General features: G+C 40.1%; 2 protein-coding genes and 1 pseudogene across 3 annotated transcripts; all 3 read left to right on the top strand.

The window, feature by feature from the left end:
* Window positions 1-472: 472 nt before the first annotated feature.
* LOC111335804 (uncharacterized) lies at window positions 473-4648 on the top strand. The gene is made up of 3 exons (XM_022941794.2): window positions 473-627; window positions 1168-1262; window positions 3528-4648. Exons 1-3 carry the CDS (start codon window positions 506-508, stop codon window positions 3986-3988), a joined length of 678 nt encoding a protein of 225 aa, XP_022797529.2. The 5' UTR covers window positions 473-505; the 3' UTR covers window positions 3989-4648.
* Window positions 4649-14240: 9592 nt separating this feature from the next.
* LOC111335807 (uncharacterized) lies at window positions 14241-20165 on the top strand. Of its 2 annotated transcripts, none has more exons than XM_022941796.2 (2): window positions 14241-14393; window positions 18995-20165. In XM_022941796.2, exons 1-2 carry the CDS (start codon window positions 14321-14323, stop codon window positions 19453-19455), a joined length of 534 nt encoding a protein of 177 aa, XP_022797531.2. In that variant the 5' UTR covers window positions 14241-14320; the 3' UTR covers window positions 19456-20165. The 2 variants fall into 2 exon arrangements, with proteins under 2 accessions (XP_022797531.2, XP_022797532.2); XM_022941797.2 differs by lacking the exon at window positions 14241-14393 and adding an exon at window positions 16488-16648.
* A 1000-nt stretch (window positions 20166-21165) lies between these two features.
* Window positions 21166-22587, top strand: LOC148730420 (uncharacterized; annotated as a pseudogene).
* The last annotated feature ends 3948 nt before the right edge of the window (window positions 22588-26535 follow it).

The following is a 26535-nucleotide window of genomic DNA, read 5'->3' as shown; positions in this document are numbered from 1 at the left end:
TTTCTATCTACTAACAATTAGCAAGCATCACTTTTGTCCTGTAAATAATTGTAGAAAGCATTTCTACTTTGTTCAATTAAGTATAAAATGTCTAAAAATATAACTATGGTTTGACGCTAAAAAGCAACACGTCAACAACACCACAAAAACGGCTAAATCTTGAAAGAAACCCGCTTCAATAAGCTTGCCGCAATTTCGGAATGACCCCTAGGTAATGTCAAAGAGAAACAAGTGCTTGTTAGCGTCATCAGCTCAAAAGAGGGTTACCTCGGTTGGCACCTCACTTTTTCAAAAAGTCCTTTAATCATGAACAACATTTTGGGCTTAATTCTGCTGAGGTACGTCAATCGTATACTCAGGGAAATTGAATCTGATCACTGTTTAGTGGAGAGTGACTGTACGTGATCTTACATAAATTTCGCTTAAAAACACTTAATAAAACTTTTGTCTTTATCTGGCCTCAAGCGCTCTCCCACGATGAATTTCCATATATAAACTCTTGTTTATGCAATCAAAATCGTTTAAAAAAGCTGTTCCGTTTCTTTCTCGCCCACAAGTTGCTCAGTTTTGTTCGAGCTACCTAGCAGAATTCGAGCAGTTCTATAATCTTCTGACAAGTTGTACAAAGTAAGTTTTCTCCTTATTCTGTACCTCAAATTCTCTTTTTGTTCCAAAAACAAAGACGGAGCTGACTTTTCGATGGCAGCTAGTTTCTTAAAAAGATTGTTGTTTTGTTCAGAGTGGTGTACTTTTCTCTTGCGAAACTTTATCCAAGGCCTATGCCATACCTAATTTATCAGTTAGACTCTCTAACTGGTTATTTAAGAGGATAGGCTTTAGTTTGTTAGTATATTTGTTCGCCTGGCCTATCCTTGAGTGAAAAGAAACATATTCTCAGGCTTTGGGCGTAGAGCTGAAGAGGAGAGAGGGGTTCGTTTTTTGACATCATTCGTGCCTCGATCATTTCCCGCGGTAGCTACAGCTACTAGAATCTCCAATCCAGACACGTGCACAAAGCTGGTCCGCGCAAAATCGTGCCTTAATCTTTCTGGCCGAATCCAATCGAATCTCACAGTTATGTAGTTTTTTCTCGTAGCTGATATTTTGTGTCAATGATAGTATATCTCATCCAATCCCTTATACTGAATCTTCTTATTTTCTCTCAAGCATCCAAGACGGCCAAACGGAGACATCAATGAAGATCTCTGCAGTTTTCGTGTTTGCTTTTGTGGCCCTGTGTGCTTTTGAATGCTGTGTTTCAGGTACGAATTTGATGATTTTTGAGGAAATCGCATGGATTTCAATGAGAATTTAAGAGGGATCAGTCATCGCTAACAGATTATAAAAGGGGGGGGACTACAGAAAATGACTTTGAATAAATGAGGATCATCAGAATATTACAGAGCCCTAAAAACATAGAAAAAAACGCGCGCACAGAAGAAGAATACTGCCTTTTGTAATACAATCTCATCTTGCCAAACCTCAAGAACATACGGTTGGGGAAATGACATCTTATATTTATTACATCGCGAAGGGAAATCATCAAGAGATATCTTGATGAGAGCTGAACTTTAAGAGCAGCGAATGGCAGGAGTCGCACAAGCCCATCAACACCCACTTTGCTTTCCGGCTTACCAGTCTGTCAACTTACGCAAGTAAAGTTATTCATTGATCAAGTGATTCCTTTCATTGCTCTAATTCAATTGTGCTTTATTCGGTGATCAAGATAGTAGATTCAGCATACAATACTCGCTATTAGTTAATTTGCCTTTACTTACAAAAGTAGATTAACAACACGACTGAGTACATGTCCTCACAGTAGTAGCCTGCGTGGCCAGGCTCTTTTAGGGGGGGAGGGGTTGGGGAAGGAGAAAGAGGAGGGAGGGGGGAGTGCACTGGCCCTATTGTTTTCGTTTATTTGTCGCTTAGTTTCGGTGCGAGAAATTCCTATTGGTCGGAAAAAGATTGGGTGATTCCTATTGGTCGATTACCTGTCAATCAATATCTCATCTGAGTCACAATTCTTGTTCAAAATAGCGGACAAGAGTGAGCTTTTCGATGTAAAAATACAAGAAGTGGAGCAACGATTTAGGAACTTTAAAGGCGAGAATTTTGATTTGAAGGCAGAGCAAATCACTTCAAGTTAACATTTATTCTTGAGGAAAGATTTAATAGCGATTTTGCCACTAGATCTGACAAGATTTCCTTTAAACTTCGAAATAGTTTCTCGTGGAGATCAGGATAGATGAATATTGAGTTGATAACATGTTCCCATTTCGAAATACAGATATTTGAAAATATTGATTTTTCTACATCAGTAAATTACTTCTAACAGTTACATTTCCCGAAGGATACTCAGTCACAACCTTGGTCGTAGATCCGTGCGACGTGTCCAGCTCGTCTATGTTTAACTTCGAAAGAGCCACATTTTCATTTCCGTACTTTCTTCGTGCCTCTTCGAATGAATCTTTTTCTGTCGGTAAATCGTTCTCTTTGCCTTTTGAGAAAAGTTCCTTTCTTGACTTAGATTTTCCTGGTGATAGTTCTCTGCGTGTCTTGCGATTTCCAGGAATTGATCTTGATGGTGTCACTACATGATCGACTTTTCTCTTCGCCTTGTATAACTCAGACGACTCCTTTCGACTTAAAGACTGGTGAACACTGGTATGATTCATAAAGACCTCGCAATTGTCTTCCGCAAGTCCCACAGACTACTTGTGAACAGTTTTCTTCGTTTTCGACAATAACTCCAATGCTTTTGAGAGATTCTGACAGCGGTTTCTTGGACGGATCGTTCGGTGCTCTAAAAATATTACTGAAGAATGTATAGCTTACACGATAACAATACAAAATTCGAAGGCGCTTTTTACAAAGTGTACAAAATTCGTTTGATCGGTTTGAAGACGGTTTTTTGCCTTTCTTTGCTCCAGTAAAAGAGCTACCTGTGTCCGCCATGACAGGCTCTCCCTTCCCTCCTCTTTCCCTTTCCTCCACCCCTCGCCCCCCTAAAAGAGCCTGGCTATGCAGGCTATCACAGTAGTAACGCTATGTAACGCAATACACTAAACACAACAATTGTGGCGCAGTGTACTCTGGACAGTGCATTCTGGTAAAAAGTGACGTATTCGAGAATTCGCATCCCCTATATACTTTTCCAATCCTGATTAGAATGCTGCTCGCTGGCTACGCTCGCTGTGCAGCAATAACTATAAGAGATAGGCGGCCATTGGTGGGGAAATGGAGGATTTTAGGGAGGATCACATGGTTTTCAGGGGGGGGGAGGGAAAGAAGAGGACTCAGTCGTCACTAACAGGGTATAAAGTGACTAAAGAAAATTATCTGTCATCGACGGGCGGGGATCATAAGGATATTATAAAGCCTTATGAGGGATCAGGTAAATTTTATCATGACACATTTAAAAACTTAAATACCCGCCCACCCCTCCCTTCTCCCCATCCGATAAATAGAGAACGATCCTTAATAAACGGGCAAACTTATCTTTGATTTCGTTTCTTTTTACTCTGTAGATGAATGGGAAAAGCAGAATACCTCACCAGTGTGTTTTGGGGCAAAGGACGGACAATTTGGCAAGTTCTTTCTTCGAGATTCTGGAGGAAGGCTGGCCGCTGTGATGTTGGAACACCTGTACGGGTACGTGACCTGTGACGCACGACATGTCTCCTATTGGTCTTACTGGGGCTGTGGCTTGTACGGCTGGGGACTGGGCAAGATAAATGTCGTAATAACAACCTCGGGCAATCACGTTCTTTTGCCACCAAGCCAGTTCATTGAACATCATGGAGGTAAATGGTCCAGGGTTCCCGGATATGACTCCCTTTCCCCAAACCTAGTGCTGTCCTTTTTCAGCCCCGCCCACGTTAGCCACAACCAAGAGCTACGGATATGGTATGGCGAAGATCTGATGAATAGTGCCGAGGGAGACAATGGAGGCACCGCTTGCGTTGATGTCTATGCAATTTACGTCTGAGCTTTCACTGAGGAGCAAGCAGCCATGACAGAAAATCTCATCGCTTTGTAGCTAATGAAATCATAAAGTGGGAACATAAGCTTATTTTCAATATCAATGTTATCATTTTCCTGTTTTTGAGACCATCGTTATTTGTTATGGAGGGGGGGGGGGTAGGGGAGCGTAGGAGGATTTGATTGCGGTCGGAATCACATGGTTTCAAGGGGAACGAAGAGAGGTTCAGCCACCAGTAACAGAGAAATGAAGAGGGGATTATATAAAATTGGGCGTTTCCTTTATCCTATTCATCCACAGTCCCCTACCTTCCCTCATTTAGGAGTCTGGCTTCGCAGGCTGCAGTTTTCTGATAGGGTCAATTATTCTTATTGAATTGGTAGAATGTAGAAATAGTCCGAACCCTCCCCCTCCCCTCCCCCCCCCCCCCCCCATCCTCCTTTGTTCAGGGTGATAAATAATGAGTGGTCACTAAGGAAGACAAAAAGGAATTAATTGGTAACCATAAATGCTAGTGTAGGTAGGACCCTTCAGCCATTTTAACGGCCCTTAGTTGTGCTTAAAAATTAAAACCCCTTTCCAAGTGCAGATACAAGTAGGGTCAGCTTTATATCATGTAACAAAAGTATTTTTCGCTGGAAATAAATGAGCAGCTGCTCTACGATCGACTGAAGTTTCTTTTTTCCAAGTTTAGGGATTCATGTTGGGGATTGATCTTCTACTCTTTGAGCCTCTGAACACTGCGGTTTAAAATGCTGCAAACTGATGGACGGAAAAGACGGAAAAAGAAAAGCAATTACCCAGATAATAAAGAACGGTCATTTTAATTTGTCGATCGTCAAGGAATTAAGCTTTGAAATTAAAAAAAAAATAAAAAAGACGCTTGAAAGGAAGTTAAAATGGATCAAAAATTCGAAACTATTTTGATACCTGAAAGCGCGTAAGCTGTTGCGTTTTTTAACCGACGAAGAGTGACCGGCTTAAAGTTTTGCCGTTAAATCATACATGAGGTTAAGGGAATAAAGGATATTATCACTAATTTATGAAACTCCTGATTGTCAAACAAATTCGCCTTTTCAATCCTACGGGAAATGTAATGTAAAGAGGACAGGCTAGAATGAAGAATATGAATACTAAGTTAAGGTGTAGGGATTAATTTATGCGAAGTTGGTATGGCAACAAAGCTGGCGGGGGTTGATACGTAATGACATTCCATCGAAACGAGCAGTCGAGCAGGGCAATATTGCTCAGGAGGAAGGAAGTTGATACGACTATGTTAACTGTTTGAAATTTGTTCTAATTACTTGCAAGGAGGGTATTTCAACTAAGGAAATCGACGAGCTTCCCTCTTCAAAATGGTAAGAGTTGATGTAACAGCCCTCGGAAAGGCTGTAAGTACTGATTTATAACAGTTTTCTTCGGACCCTACGTTCGGTTTCATCTGATTTCGGGTGCTATTGTCTAATTTCAGGCACCATAGCAAAATTTTGGATGGTATCGTCAAATTTAGGACGCAGTTGTCCAATTTCGAACACAATTGTGTGATTTCGGATTCTACTGTCCAATTTCTGACCCTTTTGTCAGATTTCAGACGCTATTGTCCAATTCCATACATTATCGTCCGATTTCGGACACTATCGTTCAATTCTAGACACTATCGTCCGATTTCGCAAACTTATGTCCGATTCTGGATACTATCGTCCAATTCAGATACTATCGTTCGATTTCGCACATTATCGTCCGATTTCGGACATTATCGACCATTTTCGGACAACATCGTTCAATTTCGGACACTATCATCCAATTTTGGACATTAGTATACACTATTGTGCTGTTTTTTTTTAATGAGGTTTTCGTTCTCGTTTTTACGCAGTATGTTGTTGGCTGGATTCAAGACAAGCAGGAAGTTGGGACAGTTGATCTGTTCTTACAGATCAAAGAGAAGCTGGTATGCTAAACTTGTCCATTCTCTATACGTTCTCGTTTACTTTTCACGGTAGTTTTCGAATTCCGAGAATGAAACCCTGGTCTGAGGCCGTTGAGACGACAGCTACCGAGCAGTAGTTTCATGCGGTACTCTTTATTATATTGTGCAGAGAAGTTGTATCTTTTAATTATGTGAAGTGAAAACCTTTATTAATTTATAAGGCTCAGGGTAGCCCCTTCAGACGCAAAAAGCTGTCTGTTATCAATGGGAGCCCTGAGCAACAACATTAAAACATTACACTAAAACAGGTAATAATATAAATAGAGAACTATTTACAAGTAAAAGATTAAAAGATGTATAACACGAAATATCATTAAGATAATTCGTTAAAAAGAGTGCAACCATAATAATAGAAGGATCTTTTTGCAATCTCAGTTCTCACAGCAGGCGGATGTAAGAGGTTGCTTTGTCTAGTAGCACGCGCATGGATTGTATTATTACGTTTAAAATATTGTTTAAAATATTGGGGACATTGACCTTGCAGGCATTTCTTAACGAGTTTAAAGACAGATTTACGTCGGCGCTCCTCCAACGTGGGCCATTTCAGAACGTCCATTGCCTGCTTGCTGCGCACAGTTCTAGCCACTATCCTAGCAGCCCGGTTTTGGAGGGCTTCAAGGTCTTGTTTGCGACCTTCCCCGCAACAGCCCCACACACATACACAGTATTCTAAAATTGGCCTAATTAGACTACAATACACTACATTTGCACTCTCTCTAGTAAGGCTTCTACGAAGCCTGCCGAGCATTCCTATGCGTTTTCCCGCCTTCGAAATTAGTTGCTTTATTTGCTCATTCCAGCTAAGGCGGTCATCAAAAACTATACCTAGATAAGTGAAATGAAAAACCCGCTTAATTACATTGTTATTTAAAGTAATAGAAAAGGAGTTAACAGCAGATAATCTAGGGGCGGTTCCGAAAAGCATAGCTTCAGTTTTTGTTACATTAACAAACAGACTATTAAAAGAAAGCCAGTCATCAATTTTAGACAGTTCAGCATTCAGCTTGTCTTGAATGATAGAGGCTTGAGAGGATGAACAGTATAGAACAGTGTCATCGGCGTACATCAGAATATTGCAATCGGACACTACTTCCTGTAAATCATTAATGTGTAGAATAAACAATAGTGGCCCGAGAATAGAACCCTGAGGCACTCCAGTAGAGACGGCTTCTGAAGTAGAAGTCACCCCTTGAAACTCTACAACTTGGGTGCGGTTCGACAGGTAATCCGTAAACCAGCCATGCTCTTTATCCAAAATCCCCAAATTGGAAAGCTTGTCCAGAAGTACCGCATGATTCACAGTGTCAAAAGCTTTGCGAAGGTCAATAAACACAGCACCAGTTAATTGACCTTGATCCATGTTCCTTCGAATATTATCAGAAAAACTAAGAGCAGCGAATTCTGTCGAGTGATACTTCCGAAACCCGCACTGATAAGGGCTCAAAATCTTGTTTTGCTGGAGATATTTGTAGAGTTGGATATGTACAGCCCGTTCTAAAACCTTAGATAAAACAGGTAAAATGGAAATCGGGCGATAATTGTCCATCTCATCAGCCTTTCCTTTCTTAAAAAGTGGAATGACCCGTGCGGATTTCCAATCACTAGGAACTTGGGCAGTACGCAACGAGGTGTTGATAATAAACGCCACAGGCTTAGCTACAATGTCCGCAGAATCTTTTAACAGGCGAGCCGGTATGCGGTCCAAACCCACGGCCTTCCCAGATTTCAGGCTACGTAGTTGAGACATAACAAACTCCCCAGAGATCTCAAGAAAATTAAACGGCGGATACTGACAGGCAGGAGTAACGGAATAACGTTGTTTATGACCACAAGTTTTCCGTAAGGTGGCCATCAATTTGCTTGCTGCAGATGCGAAAAACTTGTTAAATGCGTTGGCAATGCAATGTTTGTCAGAAGAGATAGCGCCGTCTACTTTGATGTTTGGAGAAGTAGCTTTCTTTTCACCCGGTAGGATTTTCTTCATCGTCTTCCAAAACAAACTGTAATCGCCACCACTTTCCTCGATGAGCCGTTTATTGTAAGACGCTTTCGCTGACCTTATTTCATTTGTCACACGATTGCGAAAATGGCGGTAGTTAGCCCAATCTTCTGAGGCATTACTCTTGATAGCTTTTTTGTGAAAATAATTACGCTGGTGCATAGTCACCTTTATGCTCTTGTTTAGCCAGGGACAATTGTCAATGCCGCGCACGCGGCGCTGCGTCAGTGGTGCATGACGATCAGCAATCGTGACAAATTTTCGCTTAAAGTCATGCCAGAGATCATTAACAATGGCAGGTCCATCGGGACCAGGAGCAGAGTTCCAGGTAACACCCTTCAGATCTTTGCGAAAAGCGTCAACATTGAAATGCGCATAATTTCGGAAGGTCTTGACTTGGGAAGGTGCTCTTTTCCAGTTTAATTTACGCACACAATAAACCAGTTCATGGTCACTTAAATGGGTGGAAACTACCCCCGACTCACACACATTTTGCGGGCAACTGACAGCGACTAAATCAATAAGTGACTTAGAGTTTTTAGTAATCCTTGTGGGCTGGTCGATTAGCTGCTTGATATTTAAACTCCTGAATAGCGATTTAAGTTGTTTACAATCAGAGTCATTTCGGTGACTAGACATAAAACAACAATTGAAGTCACCAAAAAGGAGCATCTCTTTGCCCTCAGCTGAAGCAGTATCTAAGATACCATTCAGCTTTAACATAAAGTCCTTATCGTAATACCGCGAGGTACGATCGGGTCTGTAAAAATTTCCAACAAGAAAGCTGCGTGATTTAGGAACAACAATTTCCAGCCACATTCCTTCTACGGTGTCCAATTCAAGATCATCCCTTCGCGTAGCCACTAACTCGTCATGAACAAAAACCGCAACGCCGCCATGATTTCCCTTTCTGTCCTTCCGAAAAAGTTTATAACCCGGTATTTCATATTCACTGTCACTCCTGTCGGCCTTGATCCAGGTCTCAGACAGAGTAATTATTTGTATGCCTGACTGGAGTTCTTGTAACAGTAGGCGAAGCTGATCAATTTTATCGCCAAGGCTTTGTATGTTTTGGTGAATAAACTTGAGTCCACGGAGTTTAACAACGTCATCCAGACCATTAACAGGCCCAGGGTTAAGACTAACATCACCAGACAGTAGAACCAAATAACCTGCACACAAAGAAAGCTTGACGAGTTTAAGTCCGGCTCTTGCCTTCCAAAATGGCGGAGTTGATGGACTTGTGCTGTAGTGACGACTGGAACAGTGGTTTCGAGATGAAACGTTGAGCCTGTCACCATTAAACGCAACCAGGAGAGCCGCAGCAGGATTAGATACACGACAAACGCGTAACGAAAAGATGATAGTTGAGAGCAGAAACAGAATACATAAATAACGAGAGAGCGCAAACGACCAGCGTCCGACCGCCATTTTGTGCTTACCAATGTCGATAAAACCTTCATGAGAGATCCTTCAAATGAAAGCAACAGAGCAGTACTATACTGTGCACAGCGATCAAACTTCTGCATATATGCTAATGTACGTTGTAATGATGTTGTCCGTTGTGCTGCATCAAGGGTTTCTTTCTTAGAATCTAATCAGCCATATTGATCTTTCAGGCTGTTTCAGCTTCTATGTACTCTCCTGTGAGCCTTGAAGTCAAACAACAATTGAACCTTTCGTCACGGCTCTTCCTGAAGACTTCCAGTTTGTTTTGAAGAACAGCTGACAGCATACACTTCTGAGGGAGTATTCTTCATTTGCCTGGAGAAATACACCTTTCTTGACGAAACTGTGTTTCGAATGGAGAAATGCTACTATGTTTGTCTGCACCAGTTAAACCAACTTTGTGGTGTAGGCATTTTAGAAAATTTTATTTTTTGAAAAAGAAGTAATTGCCTTTCGTACGAGAGAGGTGGGATTTTAAATTTATTTTGCCATTTAAAATGTGACACGAAAGTTTTAAAATTGGTATTACAAATTATTAAACCAGAGCCAAAAAGAGAGGAAAATAAAGGCTGGAATTTATCGCCAGAGCGCTTCTCGATTTAGAGTCGTAAAACCTAAACCAAAGTCACTACAATGGACCAATCAGAAGAGCGGAAAACACCTTAAAGAGCCAAAGAGAACTCAAAATAAAACGAGCAAACCGCCAAAAACGCGGGAAAACCCGGGCGACCAAGTCATGATTGGTTTTAGTTTTGCATCTGACTGGTTGAGGGAATGGCACGAGTTTTCTGTATCAATCACAGCGCGAATTAGAGTAAAAGAATCCCTGATTACTTTCGACGCTCTAATGAAAAATGCTCTGTCTCGTCACAAAAAGTAATTATTAGTGAAAGAAATATTGGACCCAAATTTGAAACAATTTAATGACTACATTTTGATTAATTTTCTTATAAGTGTCTATTAAATGTAGTGATGATTAATAAGTTTTCTTTGTAAATAGTGCAAAAAGTATATTTTTTTTAAGTGGGAAACTTTTATTTCAAAAATGGCATAGCATGTACCTACATTTCAAAGATTTGTTAGATGAGACGTTTGTTTCTATCAAGGACGACTGTTCGTAACAGTGCTGCTTCTTTTACTTTTTATACGTTGATGTTTAAGGATAACTCCATTCTAAGGAATAAAATTGTCAGTAATGTAATCCGAAAAGTAGATTTGCCGTAAAAAAAGGGAAATAAACACACGTGTGTAGAGTAAAATGAAATAGAATTGTTAGCCATTTGGATTTTTGAACTGCCTTAGCTCTTCTTCAGAGCGAAGGAAAAAGGAGGTGTTTTGGAATTATCCAAAACATCGATATTTTTCTGCGTTAAAACAAAGCGTCTATCGTAATAAGAAGTTAGTGATTAATAACAAGAATGCCAAATGTTTTACAAAGACTTACGTGGAAACCTCCTTTTATGAGGAGTTTCATTGTTTAAGTTTAATATGACAGAAATTACCAAGATGAATATTGTCTGTGTTTGAGGTATAGAAATGAAATGGTCTGTTGTCTCCAACAACCCTAACTACATATTGCTCAGTGAGAGGGTAATAAATTATCCGCTCTCTCTCAGTATCCAGCATTTTGTCACGTTTTTGTGACCATTTTTTTATATTCCTGGGTTTTAGGGCTAGAGAGCGCGAAATAAATGTCTTCCATTCAGAGAGCGACAAGCGAACCATTACATCATCGAGGCTTTTATCGTCTCTCTCACTCTGATCACGTGCGGGCTGAGAATGCATCCAGACGCAGACAAGAAACCGCGTGCGTTCTGATCTGAATCACTCGCGCTCGCAAGATTTATTGCCTGCTTTCCCGTGTGCACATTAACAGCGCGGTTGTGCGATGAAATCACCTGAGCTGCGATAGTTTTTCAAAAAAATGCATGCTCAGCGTCCAAGAAGATTAGAGACGATGTGGTTTTAGTGTATGTGAGTGGCAGAAGGTGCCAAATCAAGTCTTGTATACTTGGTGTACACAATGGTTCTTCACAAAAATGTCTGCATGTAGATGAACTCTGTCTTTGAAAGAAATCGTTAATAAGGTCAGCCAACCACATTTCCATCCAATTTCCGCTTTATCTTTCCATTAGAAATCTTATGAACACCATACACAGGATGTCTTTTCTAGTTCTAGACAAGAAATAGAACTTGGTATGAAAAACTCTTTCATAACAATACATATACACTCCATAAGCTAAGCAAACAAGAAATTTCGAGTCCAACGCAGAGGAAGGTGTCTCTCTCAAACAAAGAGAAGCTTGAAGAAAAAATTAAACAAAATGGTCATCTTCGAATCGTTCTCCAGGAAATTGATAATGTGCGGGCTAATCACCATTTTAATTTTGGTATCTGCTTGTGGTAATGGCTTCATTATTGCGATTGTTATTTGATTCAAATCGCTACGAACAGTCCCAAACATTCTCCTTTCCAACCTCGCTCTATTTGGACTACTCAATGCAGTCATCTACTTGCCGCTGTACACGATCTACTCCGTCCTGAAGCCAGTTGGTTTTGAGGGAAGACCTTGGCAATCATAACAAGTTTCTTTGACCGAGTTTACATCGCTGTCAACCTTAGCTCGCTGCTGGCGATGATTGTAAATATTTTTCTGGCCATTTCCTACGACCTCAGGTACAACGTCTGGAAAAGCAACAGGAAAGCCTTATTATGCGTTTTTCTGATCTGGCTCATTAGCATCGTATTGATAATGCTCTTCTCCGTTTCACTTCTGAAAATTAATCTCGGTGATGCCCATGTGCAGGACTACAGAGCAGAGATTTAAGCCGAAGGAGAATAGTTAGTTGAATCATTCATGGCATTCTTCATTATTTGTGTTGCAATTCTTGGCTTCTTGACGATTCGTGCAATAAAATCGAAAACAAAACAGGTTGTAACGTACACACCAGTAACATCACTCAATGGCTATCCGAACCATATACGTTTATTTCTCGACCAGTGGTTTCTACAACAAAATTAAATTACACTAAATCTAACTACCGAAAATAAATGACATAAACAAAATAGCAGTGGTGGATTTAGAGGAAGGCCTGGCCAAATCCTGGTGTGCTTTCTTTGTGTTCTACAGCCTTCATATCAATACTGCCCGAGACCCGATAAGATACTAAGTACGAAACAGTCGACTCCAGTCTGCCCTCAGTCAGTTTTTGAAACATCCCCTGGGGTCGGGTGACTTCAAGGAAAACTTTGCTGACATAAACTATGTAAGAGTTGAGAAAAACCGTCACGTGGTGTTCAAAAAGAGGGAAGACAAAAGAGCGCTAAAAACGAGAGATGCAGCCATCAGCCAGGATTCAGGTGGGAGTAAGAAAAATGCACTGGCTCCTCTGAATGTCAGCAGGATGCCGACACAGGCTTGGGCTGAGAAAATTGATAATACCCACCATAGAGGAGCGTCACGCCTGAAAGTTACTTCTGGTGAATAAACTGTACCAAGCCTCGCTATCTTTTAATGCCTGATTACGAATTCCAGTATGGCGTCGGGCTTGGGCGAATGACAATGAGACTCACTTGCATTTCGCAGTCGCCGCAAAACTCGTTCCTACGCTTCGCGTACCACAAGTTAAAAAGACTAGCGAAAATCATTTTCAAAACGTTTCTAAAGGCCAAAAGCGACCAATTTCTTCATCAAAAATGAAATTAAGTAATTAAATCCTCGCAAGATCGGCAAGATTAGTGTGACCAGAATTTGATTTAAGATACAAACAATCCATAATCATGCAAGAGCGAAAAAATATTGTAAAAGATGGAACGAGGGGGTACACATAAAGAATTAATTATCCCTGCCTTCGCAGGTCGCGTGACACGACTCAGACTAGCTATGTTGCAACAGTGTTGGGCGTCTCTCTGTGGTTTTCGCTGTCTGTCACAAAAGAGAGAAAAAAATTAATCAACGCATTAGTACCTAGTAAGCAAGTCATATAAAACGTCCTTTACCATGTTTAGATGTGCGAGCTCCGGTCGACCTAGGGAAAGGTTACATCAAGTAAGGGATTATGCAGCCGCGCAGGGTGATTAGAAAAATTAAAGCACTTTTCTTGCTGTTACCTAGATCCTGATATCCTCTAGGAGAGTATCGCTATCAGTCTCTTAATGTACTATTTCAAAAACTCGTGCATCGGGTTTCATCAGGGTTTCCAGACACGAGAAAACTGATGAAAGCACAGGGCCGCAGACCGAGTGCCTTTATTGTTTCGAGTGTTTGGAAACCCTGATGAAACCCGATGTACGAGTTTTTGAAATAGCTTCTCAATTGCGCCTCAGGAATAAAAGAAAATGGTGATATTCACGAATTTTTTCACATGCTGTCAGCAAGTTTGTTATTTTAATCTGATCAAGAAACGAGTTCCCTAGAGTTTGGTGCTTTATCGAACTCAACCAAGGATTTGATATTATATGAAATTCGTGGATAGCGCGTCACTCCAGTGTTTCACTGGAGTTTTCAAACCACATGCACGTGACGAAATTGGCGTGTCTTAGTTGGATTATCAACTTATGAATAATTAATGAGTTTGAGAACTTTAATTCACTGCTTCGCTATGAAGCATTGCATACGGTGCTTTAAAAAGATAATTTCAATAATTCTCGCCAGAGACAAGCCGACAGACATGAGAGCGTGACCCTCGCTTAATGGCGGTGTTAATTTTCTCGGATGTTATTGATCATTTTTCGGAAACTTAACATTTTGTCTTAATATGCAAGGAATGTTATTCTGTCAGTCAATGTGATTGGTTGGTTGCGTCAGTGGATTAAATTATTTTCATACGGCTTGAAATGATGATTTATTACACATGAGTCAGCACAGCCGTTCTTAACGCAAGTTGCCGTGCTTAATTCAAAGATGAAATCCAGTTTCATTTTCCTGCTCGTTTTAAATCTTAGCTTGGTGGCCGTGAGGAGGAGCGCTGCGGCAGGTTTGTCAACTCATTTTGTCTTCATCGGAGCGAAAGTTTCAAAATGAGACGTCTTTTAATTGTAAATAGTATATTTATATCAGTAGATCGGCGTTTCTGCCCGGTGCGGTCTGTGTCACCTCATCCTGTATAAGTACAAAACAACCGTCAAAGCGTGGAAAATGAGTGCGATTTATGGCGATCTGTTGGGTTACGGTCGCGAATTTTATTGATGTTTACTGGGGTTTTTGCGATGTGAAACTCGAGTTGAAGCGAAGGTTTTTACGTGAATTCTGTATTAATTCGTCGCGTACAGATTCAATGAACACTCATAAAATAAACTGGTATAATTGCGTTTTGTTTCAAAGCTGACGGTATGTTTCGAGTCGGTCTCGAGCTCCATACCATGATCTCATTTTGTAATTCTCTATGCGGTTTGCCATACATTTCTTATGACGTTAGTTCGGAGAATTTGGTATTGGATCAAATAATAATCCCCAAACTGATATCTTTCTTTATTCTCATCATTTGTCTGCTTAATATTGTATTAATAAAGTAATGAGGAATTCTGTCTTGGTCACTCTTGGGAGATAGAACATCATTGCTAAAGTTTGCTGCTTCAATCTCAAGTAAAATAGTAACTGCAGTAGATTTATTCACTAAATCCTAATATATGCTATACTTCTTCTCACTCTGTCTTAAAAAAAATCCTAAATTTTTCAGGCTGTCTTTATCACTGCTAATCTCCCTCTTTCCTTAAATACAATTTTTTTCCTTCCAGATCAGACTCCATGTATCACGGTCAATCTCTGTTGCACTCAGACATATACCTTGAAATCGGAAAATATGCTGGGAAAACATTTTTTTCTCCCGACGGAGATGAATTATAAAATGTAACTTTGATTTCAACAACGCCCAAGGGTTAGGAAATGAAAGGACATGTTTATTGGGTCAGGGCTTTCTAGGGCATCTAAGAAAACTCTCGCAAATAGCTTGTTTACAGTGGTTTCATAATCAAAAGACCAAAGAACCATAAAGATCCTTTTCTGTTGATGACGCTGCAATACAATGCTTGGTGAGGTCTAAAGTCCGTTAAAAACAAGAGCAAAGGTCGTGATCAGTAAATTAGTTGTAGCTTAGACTTGACTTAGCATTGACTGCTACGATCTGAAACAACACGAAAGCGAGAAGTTATTTTATTGCCTGTGTTGCAATCTCCGAAGGTACATTGGTCGTAATGAGCATAAATTTCTAGCATGTCCACATTGCTAGGTGTGCTGATAATTGCCCACTTTCTCTGAACAAGGCTTCTTTCCTACCAGGCCAGGCTGCATGTATCATGTTCAGTCAGTGTTGCATCAAGACATAAACCTTGAAATTGCATGGAAAATACGATGGGAAAAGTTTTTCTTTCTTCTTTGTCTATAAATTAAAGCCAGTGAGAGCGCTAACACTTCAAATAAGAAAAATAAATGCAAATAGCTCAAAATAGCTATAAGCCAGAAAGGAAAAATTAAGTACAAAAAAATGTAAATTGGATCTCAACAATGTCAAAGGGTTGGGAAATTAAGGGGCGTGTTTATTGTGCAAAATCTTTCAAGGGCATTCAAGAACACTCTCGCAAATTACATGATTACGATGGTTTCATATTCAGAAGACCAAAGAACTGACCAATAAGATCCTTTTCTGTTGATGACACTACAATACAATGCTTGATGAGGTCTAAAGTCCATTAAAAACAAGAGCAAAGATGGTTATCATGTGTGCGATCGACTCACAAATGTTTTTGTCTGTAACTTCGTCTGTAACTTTTAAGTAGCTTACTAAAAAACATTGACTGCTACGATCCGACGAACAACACGAAAACGAGAAGTTATTTTATTACCTGTGTTGCAATCTCCGGAGGTGCCTTGCTTGTAAAGAGCATACATTTCTAGCATGTCATCGTTGTGTTCTTTCATTTTTCACCAAAAAATAACGTTTCCGCAGGTTCCGTGGTCTGCCGATCCATTGTTACGTAAGACATGGAACTTAAGAGTTTTATCTAAATACTATTAGGAATGTACTTTGCGGTCAATTATTTCGGGCTAGCTCTCGCGTTAGTGGATTAAACTTTGGTCAAACAGAAGAATTGACTCATTCCAGAGCTAACATAGACTGTTGAGGAGTCGCACTATTATTTCAAATCGCCGTGCTTAAGTTAAAGATGAAATCCAGTTTCGTTTTCCTGTTCATTTTAAATCTTAGCTTCTTGGCCGTAAAGAGGAGTGCTGCAGGTTTGTGAACTCATTTTGTCTTTATCGGAGCGAGATTTTTAAAATGAGACGTAAATATCGATTGGTGTTTCTGCCACGATGCAGTTTGTGCCATCCCGCGTAAGTAGAAAACAATCGTCAAAGCGTGGAAAGTCTTATCCAGGCAAAATTTGGAAAAGCCCAATCTAAGTAGGTAAAATAATCCTTGTAAGGCAATCAGTAAAAAGCGCATCATCTCGCCTGGTTTCTACGAATCTTCAACTCTATCAGCTCTTACTTTGAGAAGATAAATTTTTCCGAGTGTTGGGGAAATCGCGACCTCAGAGCATGTATTTACGATATTGCCATGTATTATCAGGAAATCTTCAGACATTTTGACTGACTTCGCGGAAGAGGTCGAGAAAATATTTTCCAAGACTTCGAAACCGGAATTTCGAAGGCAAGATCGCATTGAGCTAGAAGGAACTAAATCTCATGAAACCTTCCGCTTATGCTGAAGCGACAAAGTTTCGATTCAAGAGCGAGGGACTAAATTTCATAAAAACCTTCTGCTTATGCTGAAAATGCATAGTTTCGCTGCGAGAGCGATGAAAATCAAACTTTCTTCTTCTAAATTTCTGTCTCCATTTCTTCTCCATTTCTGTTTAGTTCAACTAAACAAACTAATGGCAGAGCTTTAAACATCCGTTTGCCACAAAGTTAACACTATTTCTATGATTACTTCAAAGTTAAAAGTTTCCATTGATTTACGATACAGTCGAATATCTCCATTACGGACATCGAAGATCAGAACGAAGAATTTGTTGTATAAAGACAACCAAATTGACGTCACCAAGTTTAGGAGTGTCTAATAGCTATAAGAGTTGACGTTTCGAGCGTTAGCCCTTCGTCGGAGCGAATAGAGGAATTGTGGGTTGTGTGTGCTTTTAAAGGCAGAAAATGGAGCTACGTTATTGGGGGGAACATGGCAACGAGAAAAACTCGAATAACTTAATGGAATGAAAAGCGTTCGTTGATCCCTGTGGGATTTAGACTGCAGGTTTGAAAGATGAGCTTTTGTTAAAGAGTTTTACGGCTTTCCGTGCTACCTGAGTGTAAGGAAAGACCGCAGATTCTTATATGTTGTTTAGAATGATTAGGTAAATTAAAATGTCTAGCGATTGGTTTCGATGTGTCCTTGTCATTCTTTTCCACGTCTCGAAGGTGTTCTCGGAATCGGTCACCTAGTCTTCTGCCTGTTTCTCCGATGTATATCTTTTTGCAATAAGTGCAAGTTATGCAATAGATTACATTAGCTGAGGTGCACGTGAAGTGATCGGTGATCTTAATGGATCGGTGATCTTAATGGATCACCGATCACTTCACGTGCACCTCCGCCAAAGTTATTACATAACTTGCACTTATTGCAAAAAGATCTAAATCAGCGAAACAGGCAGAAGACTAGGTGACCGATTCCGAGAATACCTTCGAGACGTGGAAAGGAATGACAAGGACTCATCGAAACCAGTCGCTAGACATTTTAATTTACCTAATCATTCTAAGCAACACATGGCAATCTGCGGTCTTTCCTTACATTTAGGCAGCACGGAAAGCTGTAAAACTCTTGAACAAAAGCTCATCTTTCAAACCGGAAGTCTAAATCCCACAGGTATCAACGAACGCTTTTCATTCCACTAATCTATTCGTGTTTTTTCTCGTTGCAATGTTCCCACCGATAACGTAACTCCATTTTCTGCCTTTAAAAGCACACGCAACCCACAATACCTTTATTCGATTCGACGAAGGGCTAACGCTCGAAACGTCAGCTTTTGTAATCGTTATGGTGGCCAATTTACCATTTCAACTTTGTTGATATATCCAAATTATTTCGTAACCCCCTCCCCCCCCCGCCGACGCAGCCCCAATCAGTTTCTTTAGAAACTGTCAGTCTTTTCCCTTAGTTGGGGGTGGGGAGGGAACTTAAGGAAAGGCCCTGTGCCCACCCCACCCCCAATTAAAGGGAAACGCCCTGGGAACGAGGTTGATTTACAGCCTGTGGTGGGGCCGGAGATGGAGGATTTTAGGGAGGATCACATGGTTTTCAGGGGGGGGGGAGGGACAGACGGGGGCTCAGTCATCACTATCAATGTATAAAGGGGTGACTATTAAAAAAATAAATTTCAAGCAACGGCGGGGGGAGGGGGGTGATTGGGAGGATCAAAAGAATATCTAAAGCCTTAGGGGGGATCAGGTCAATTTTATCATGACACATTCAAAATCCTCACCTACTCCTCCCTTCCCTAACCCCAGTTGATGAATAGAGTGGCGGTCCCTAATAAACAGGCACATATATATTTAGATTTAATTCAATTTCTGTTTACTCTACAGATAGATGGCAAAAGCAGAATGTCGCACCAGTGTGTTTTGGCGCAAAGAACGAAGAGTTTGGCAAATTCCATATTAAAACAGCTGATAAAAAGCTGGCCGCTGTGAAGTTGGTTCACCTGTACGGGTACGTGACCTGTGACAAACGTTATGTCTCCTATTGGTCCTACTGGGGCTGTGGCTCGTACTTCTATGTACTGGGCAAGATTAATGTTGTCATAACAACCGCGACTAAGGATGTTCTGTTGCCACCAAGCCAGTTCATCGTACATAATGGAGCTAAATGGTCCAAGGTTCCTGGATATAACTCCCTTTCCCCAGAGTTAGTACTGTCCTCTTTCAGCCCCTCCCTCGTCAGCTACAACCAAGAGCTACAGGTGTGGTATGGCGAAGATCTGACGAATGCTCTTGAGAGAGACAATGGAGGCACCACTTGCGTTGATGTCTATGCAATTTTCGTCTAAGCTTTCACTGAGCAGCAAGCAGCCATGAAAAGGCTTTGCATCGCTTTGTAGCTAATGGAGTCATAAACTGCGAACATAAGATTACTTTTAATATCAAGGTTAACACTTTCCTGTTTTTAAGACCAGTCGATATTTATCGCCGAGGGGGGGGGGGGGGGGGGAGGGGAGCGTTGGAGGATTTGATTGTGGTTGCAATCATATGGTTCCAAGGGGAACTAAGGAAGGATCAGTCATCAATAATAGAATATGAAGGAGAGATCCCATTTTTTCACTGTCCCCTCCTCTCTTCCCTCCCTTAGGAGCCTGGCTACGCAGTAGCCAGTGTTGGTAGAATTTAGAATTAATCCGAAACCTCCCCCCCCCATTTCCATCAGGGCGACGAATAATAACTGGTCTATGGATGAAAAAAAAAAAAAAATTACAAGCTATAAATGCAAGTGCAGGTAGTGGGGGGGAGGGACCTGTCAGCCATTTTAACCTCTTAATTGTGCTTTGGATAAAACGTAGTCTCCCGTTACCATGTGCTCCGGAAAATTGAAATCTTGTCGGAATGCTTTCAAACGAAGGGTGCACTTTATAGCTTTAAAATAAATGATAATAATATACAAAAAATTAAAAACCTCTTTCCAACCTGCAAATACATGTAGAGTCGGCTTCATAGTATGTAACAAAGGTATTTTTCGCAGGAAATAAATTGAGTGATTTCTCTCCGGTCGACTCAAGTTCCTTTGTTCCAAGCTCGGAGATTCATCTTTGGGATTGATCTTCTCCTCTTTGAGCCTCTAAACACAATACGTTTAAAATGCAGCAAACTGATGGACGGAAAGGACGGAAAGAGAAAAAAAAAATTACCCAGATAATCAAGAACGGTCAGTTTTGTTGATCGTCAAGGAATTAAGTTTTGAAAATAAAAAAAAAAAAAGATGCTTAAAACGAAGTTAAAACGGATCACAAATTCGAAACTAGTTTCATACCTAAAAGCGCGTAAGCTGTTGCGTTTTTTAGCCGGCTAAGGGTGACTGGCTTCTAATTTTGTCCTTACAGCATTGTTAAATCATACATGAGGTCAAGGAAATAGAGGAAATTATCACCAATTTAAGAAACTCCTGATTGTCAAACAAATTCGCCTTTTCAATCTTTTCAGTGCTACGGGAAGTGTAATTTAAAGAGGACAGACTAGAGTGACGAATATGAATACTAAGCTATGGTGTAAGGATTCATTTATGCGAAATTGGTCACGGCAACAAAGCTGGCGGGGGTTGATACGTAATAACATTCTATCGAAACGAGCAGTCGATGAAGACAATACTGCACAGGAAGAAGGAAATTGATATGACCATGTTAACGACTATTTGAAATTTGTTCTAATTACTTGCAAAGAGGGTGTTTCCACCGGGGAAATCGACGTGCCATCCCCTTCAAAATGGTAAGGTTTGGACAGATAACCGCACTTTTAATGGCTTCCCTACGGTTTCTTTCCTTATACGCTTATCAGTGGCCATCCCGGGGAGGGGGTGGGGATAACCCCTGCGACATACGCGGGCATGGCGCGGGATTTGTCAGCTTTGTTCGCTAATTTCAAGCCCGGGATGGGGGGATCGGTCAGCGGATGTTGGTCAAGAGGGTTGTGAATTTTTGAACTCCGCTAAGTTTCTTTATATTCTTTGTTTTTCTTATTTTTGTATTCAATTTTTATTGTGTGTCCTTTCGTGTGGCCATTGTGCAATGCCTGGGTCAGTTGTGGCTTTGAAGAAGGAGAATAACATACTTAAAGCGCAACTATCGTCAATATCGGACGAGGTAGCTAGATTGAAGGAGTTGATACAGCGACATAGCGACAGAAGCGAAGAAGTTCTGCCCAGCGAAGGAGGTGCCCAATGTGTAGAGTTCTAGAGCAAGAAATACGGCGACTTCCATCTCTTTAGCGGCATGGCCAAAGACGAACTCCAGCGACTAAGCACCAAACTCGAAGAGCTGAAAGCCATATTATTGGAAATGCTATTGACGAAATTCAAGAACATAGTATCCAGTATAATGTAAAAATTGTGGGAGTGCCTGAGAGGCTGCAAGATGAATCCGCAGACTCGATATGCAAGCTTTGCCTAAACATCATTAAAGAAACGGGAGCTGAAGTATCGATGTATGACATTGACACCGCCCATCGTGTTCCCAGCAGGAATAACAATGGCAAGCCAAAGCCGTTAGTTTGTAGATTTTTCAGGCGTTTAGCCAAAGAAAGCGTCATGAATCATCGTAAAGATGCATGCAAATTGGACCCGGCCCCCGTTGGACTCCCCGAGGATGCCTCGTTAAGCGCGGTTAGAATTTTTGATCATTTGTCACCCCGAATGCAAACAGTCCTGTTCGAGGCGAAGAAGTTTAAAGAACAGCATTATTACCAGTACTGTTGGTCAAAGGGCTCCTTTGTTTATTTACGGAAAGATGCTACGACTCAAGCTATCAAGATCAAGAATATTGGTGATTTGCTCAACCTGGAAAACGGAGACCAAAGCCAAGTATATATCTTGTAATAACAACTCTCAATGGTAGTCCTAAGTGACAGATATGTTTGCCGAGCAAACAAATCTTTATTAAAAAACCTTCCGTTCTCAAATATTGATATCATCCGAACGCATGGTCAGTTCAATAATAGCCTGAACAGTAACTTGCCAACGAAAAAGTACTTACGTATGATGCACGATCCTTCGCAGTAGATAGCGCTATTTATGCAATAGCGAAAATCAGACCTGAAAAAAATCAGGCCTGTATGGGATTCGAACCACTGACCTCTGCGATACTAGTGCAGCGCTCTACCAATTGAGCTAACAAGCCAACTGGGAGCAGGCCGTTAAGTTGATTCGTAATAAACCCGCGAAAGTGATAAATCAGATACAATGAAATATATGAAGTTCATATATTTTGAACTACGGTATTAGATACATATGATGCGCGATCCTCGCAGTAGATAGCGCTATTTATGCAATAGCGAAAATCAGACCTGAAAAAAATCAGGCCTGTACGGGACTCGAACCACTGACCTCTGCGATACTAGTGCAGCGCTCTACCAATTGAGCTAACAAGCCAACTGGGAGCAGGCCGTTAAGTTGATTCGTAATAAACCCGTGAAAGTGATAAATGAGATACAATAAATATATGAAGTTCATATATTTGTTTTCAATAAATATATATTCATATATTTGTTTTCAATAAATATATGAACTTCATATATTTATTGTATCCCGAAAAAGTACTTAGATAAGCTCCGTAGCCTCCATGAATTAGATATTTTTAGTTTGAATACTCAAAGTAGTGTCAATCCTGATAGCAACCTAAATAATCAACAAATTGGAAGCCAATTGACCACTTTCATAAATGGCTGCCGGATTAACATTGTTTTGTTTAAATTTAAATTAGCCTTTCTGACCTCGTTCTCCAGTTCAAAATTCAAAAGAATACATTATCTCAAGCGAGGCTGGGGAGGCTAATTTGAATTTAAACAAAAGAATATGAATCCGGCGGCCATTTATGAAAGTGGTGTATATTTCTCACCACATGGCTTTTGCAAGTTTAAAAACGATCTCATGCGAGATGAAAACAAAACATCTTTCTCAATTCTACATAATAATGTACGAAGCCTTCGCCGTAACCTTGAAAATCTGCAAGTACATTTACTGGATGAACTAGACTACCACTTCAGCGTAATCGGAATAACCGAAACTAAAATTACAAATTCGGCCAGAATAGACTTTAATCCACATATACCTAATTACCAATTCGAACAGGTGCCAACTCCTCTTTCTTGTGGAGGTGTCGGTATGTATGTTGACGCCAGTTTAAATTACACAGTCCTCGCAAAAACCTCTAACGAGGCTTTCCAGGCCTTATGGATTGAACTCGAATTTTTAAAAAGTAAAAATGTTATATGTGGTGTAATCTATCGGCAACATACTTCTCCTGAACAATTTCAAACGTATTTCGATATGACAATAGAAAGACCAAGCTTTACTAATAAACCGATATATGTCATGGGCGACTTCAACATTGATCTCCTCATATCTGAAACCTGTGATTTTTCTCATAACTTTCTGCTGTCTCTGCAAAGTTACTCCTTTTTTCCAGTAATTGATAAGCCTACAAGAGTCCTTAATAATTCTGCCAAACTTATTGACAATATTCTTGTTAACAGAATTGGCTTTAAACTCTCCAGCGGCAACATTGTCTCAGATATAAGTGACCACTACTCTCAATTTTGCATCATCCATTCTCTATCTTTAGAATCTCGCTATCAGGGAACTAAAATCCGTGACTATTCGAGATTCTCGGAAGAAAACTTTATTAGTGATATTTCTCAAACTGACTGGACCGGTTTGATCTCTAATGGCTCTATTGACAAACGCTTTTCTTTGTTCTACAACAAATTGAATAAACTTGTTAGTAGACATGCTCCTCTCAAAATTGTATCAAAACGCAAGGCCAAGCAACTATCTAAACCGTGGATAACTAGAGGTTTACGTAGATCAATAAAAATAAAGAACGATCTCTTTTACTCTGGTGACATGGCTACATACAAGCTGTACAGGAACACAATTTTAAGCCTTACTCGCCAGAGTAAAAGACTTTACTATCAATCCTTTTTTAGTAGCAACCTAAATAATATGAAAAAAACTTGGGAGGGGATTAACACTTTAATTAATAAGCACAAAAAGACTAAGCTCGTATCGTCGCTCCAGCTTCCAGACAACCGGGGTACAACACAAAACCAATCAGAAATAGCTAATGCATTGAATTATCATTTCGCATCTGTCGGACCTAAACTTGCAAATAGCATACCATTATCCACCAGGGACTTTAAGGATTACTTAGGGAATTCAAATTACACCAATTCTTTCTTCTTTGACGCCGTCACTTCTACTGAAATTGAAATGGAAATTTTGAGTACTCCATCAGAAAAAGCCTACGGACTTTATTCATGTCCAGTTCGTCTTTTGAAGTCCGCACGTCAAGCTATATCTCATACCCTAGCTGAACTAATGAACATGTCCATTTCAACTGGTATCTATCCCCACAAATTAAAGCACGCTATAGTAATTCCAGTTTATAAAGCGGATGATGAAACTGACCCAAACAATTATCGCCCAATATCGTTACTGTCCGTGTTTAATCGAATATTCGAAAAACTAATGTACAAACGCCTAAAATCTTTTATAAATAAGAATGATGTATTTTTCACATCGCAATATGGATTTAGAGAGAACTGCTCAACTCAACATGCAATTCTGGATATTCTAAATACAATCCAAAACAACATTGATAAAAAATTATATTCCTGTGGCATTTTCATTGAGTTGAAAAAGGCCTTCGACACGGTTGATCATTCGATTTTGTTGCATAAATTACACCATTATGGAATTAGAGGATTGATTAATGACTGGTTCTCGTCATACTTGTCTGTCGGGATGCAATCAACCCAAATCGGTTCTATTGTCTCTAGCAAAGAGAGAATAGTGTGTGGAGTCCCTCAAGGTTCTGTACTTGGTCCGCTTCTTTTCTTAATTTATGTCAATGACATGCATCGTTCCTCTAAAAAGTTTGACTTTTACCTATTTGCTGATGATACCAATTTACTATATGCAGAAAAAGATCTAAACAAACTTGAAGTTGTCGTCAATGAAGAGTTATTAAAGTTGTGTGAATGGCTGAATTCAAATAAATTATCTCTTAACGCATCTAAATCTAATTTCGTTATTTTTCATCCTTATCAACACAAACTATACCGAGAAGTAAACCTTAAAATACTTGATAATAACTCGGAGCAATTGGTATCTCTTGAACGTAAGACATATGTTAAATACCTAGGTGTTCTAATTGACGGTAATCTCTCCTGGAAGCATCATATTAACTACATTTCCACGAAAATAAGCAAAGGTATCGGTATTGTTGCAAGGCTAAGACACTTGGTACCGCTCATTACTCTTATAAACATTTACCGCTCGCTCATTGAACCGTATATTTCCTGTGGTCTCGTTGCTTGGGGCCAAGCCGCGAATACTCATCTAAAGAAAATCGTCATTTTACAAAAGCGGGTTCTTCGTCTGACGTACTTTTCCGATTATACATCTCACAGTGCTCCTCTTTTTAGTCGTTCGGGAATTCTACAGATAAAAATGCTTTACTTCAAATTGGTTGCCTCTCTGTTACATGACATCAAAAATCGCTGTGCTCCTCCCAATATTTCTGAACTTTTTACTCACTCTGAACAGGTTCATTCCTACTCTACTCGTTTCTCAGTAGCTGGAAGCTTTTATATAAAACAGGCGAGAACAAATCATCAGTTGTTTTCCTTTTCTAGAGTTGGTGCGAATATATGGAATGGCATCCCCCCTGAAATTCGTAAGCTAAGGAAAGCACCTTTTAAACGTGAGCTAACTTACTTGCTTTTGAAAATTCTTGAAATTGAGGAGATTAAAGTTGACTTGCGCTACCTTGACCTTTCCAGCTTATATTTGTATTTCAACTGATTAGCTTTCTCTTTGACCTGTTAAAAACTCCCTTGTGTGACTGGCTCAGTTAAAACCTTTAACATAATTATCACTACTATTATTTATTATTTATATTTATTTGCTCATTTATTTATTTATTTCATTGTTGCGTGTGTGTGTGTGTGTGTGTGTGTGTGTGTGTGTGTGTGTGTCTGTGTGTGTGTGTATGTGTGAGAGCCTATACAGTGTCTGTTTAGGTAGCCCGCCTAGAATAGCTTTGCTAACTGCGAGCTACAAAAGCCTTTATTTCTTTAATTTTAAAAAAATAAAGTCAATGTTGTTGTTGTTGTTGTTGATTGGTTCGGGGGATTGGATTGCTCTTGCACTTTCGTAGCAGGATCCCGGGGGAAGACCCGCGGGATTTGTAGCTCTACCGCCATTTTGCAGATAGAGCTGGAAACGAGTGCCATTTCCCGTCTGCCAAAGGACTGAGTATGTTGGCGAAAACGTTCTAGCAAAATGGCGACAGAAAAAACGGTAACGAGTAATAGTAATGGTAATACTAATAGTAATCAAAGTTTAATGTCTTTACGTGGGGCAT

This window comes from Stylophora pistillata, chromosome 5 (assembly GCF_964205215.1).
Source record: "Stylophora pistillata chromosome 5, jaStyPist1.2, whole genome shotgun sequence".
NCBI classification, from domain to species: Eukaryota; Metazoa; Cnidaria; class Anthozoa; order Scleractinia; family Pocilloporidae; genus Stylophora; species Stylophora pistillata.
This window is presented reverse-complemented; position numbering and strand designations above follow the sequence as displayed.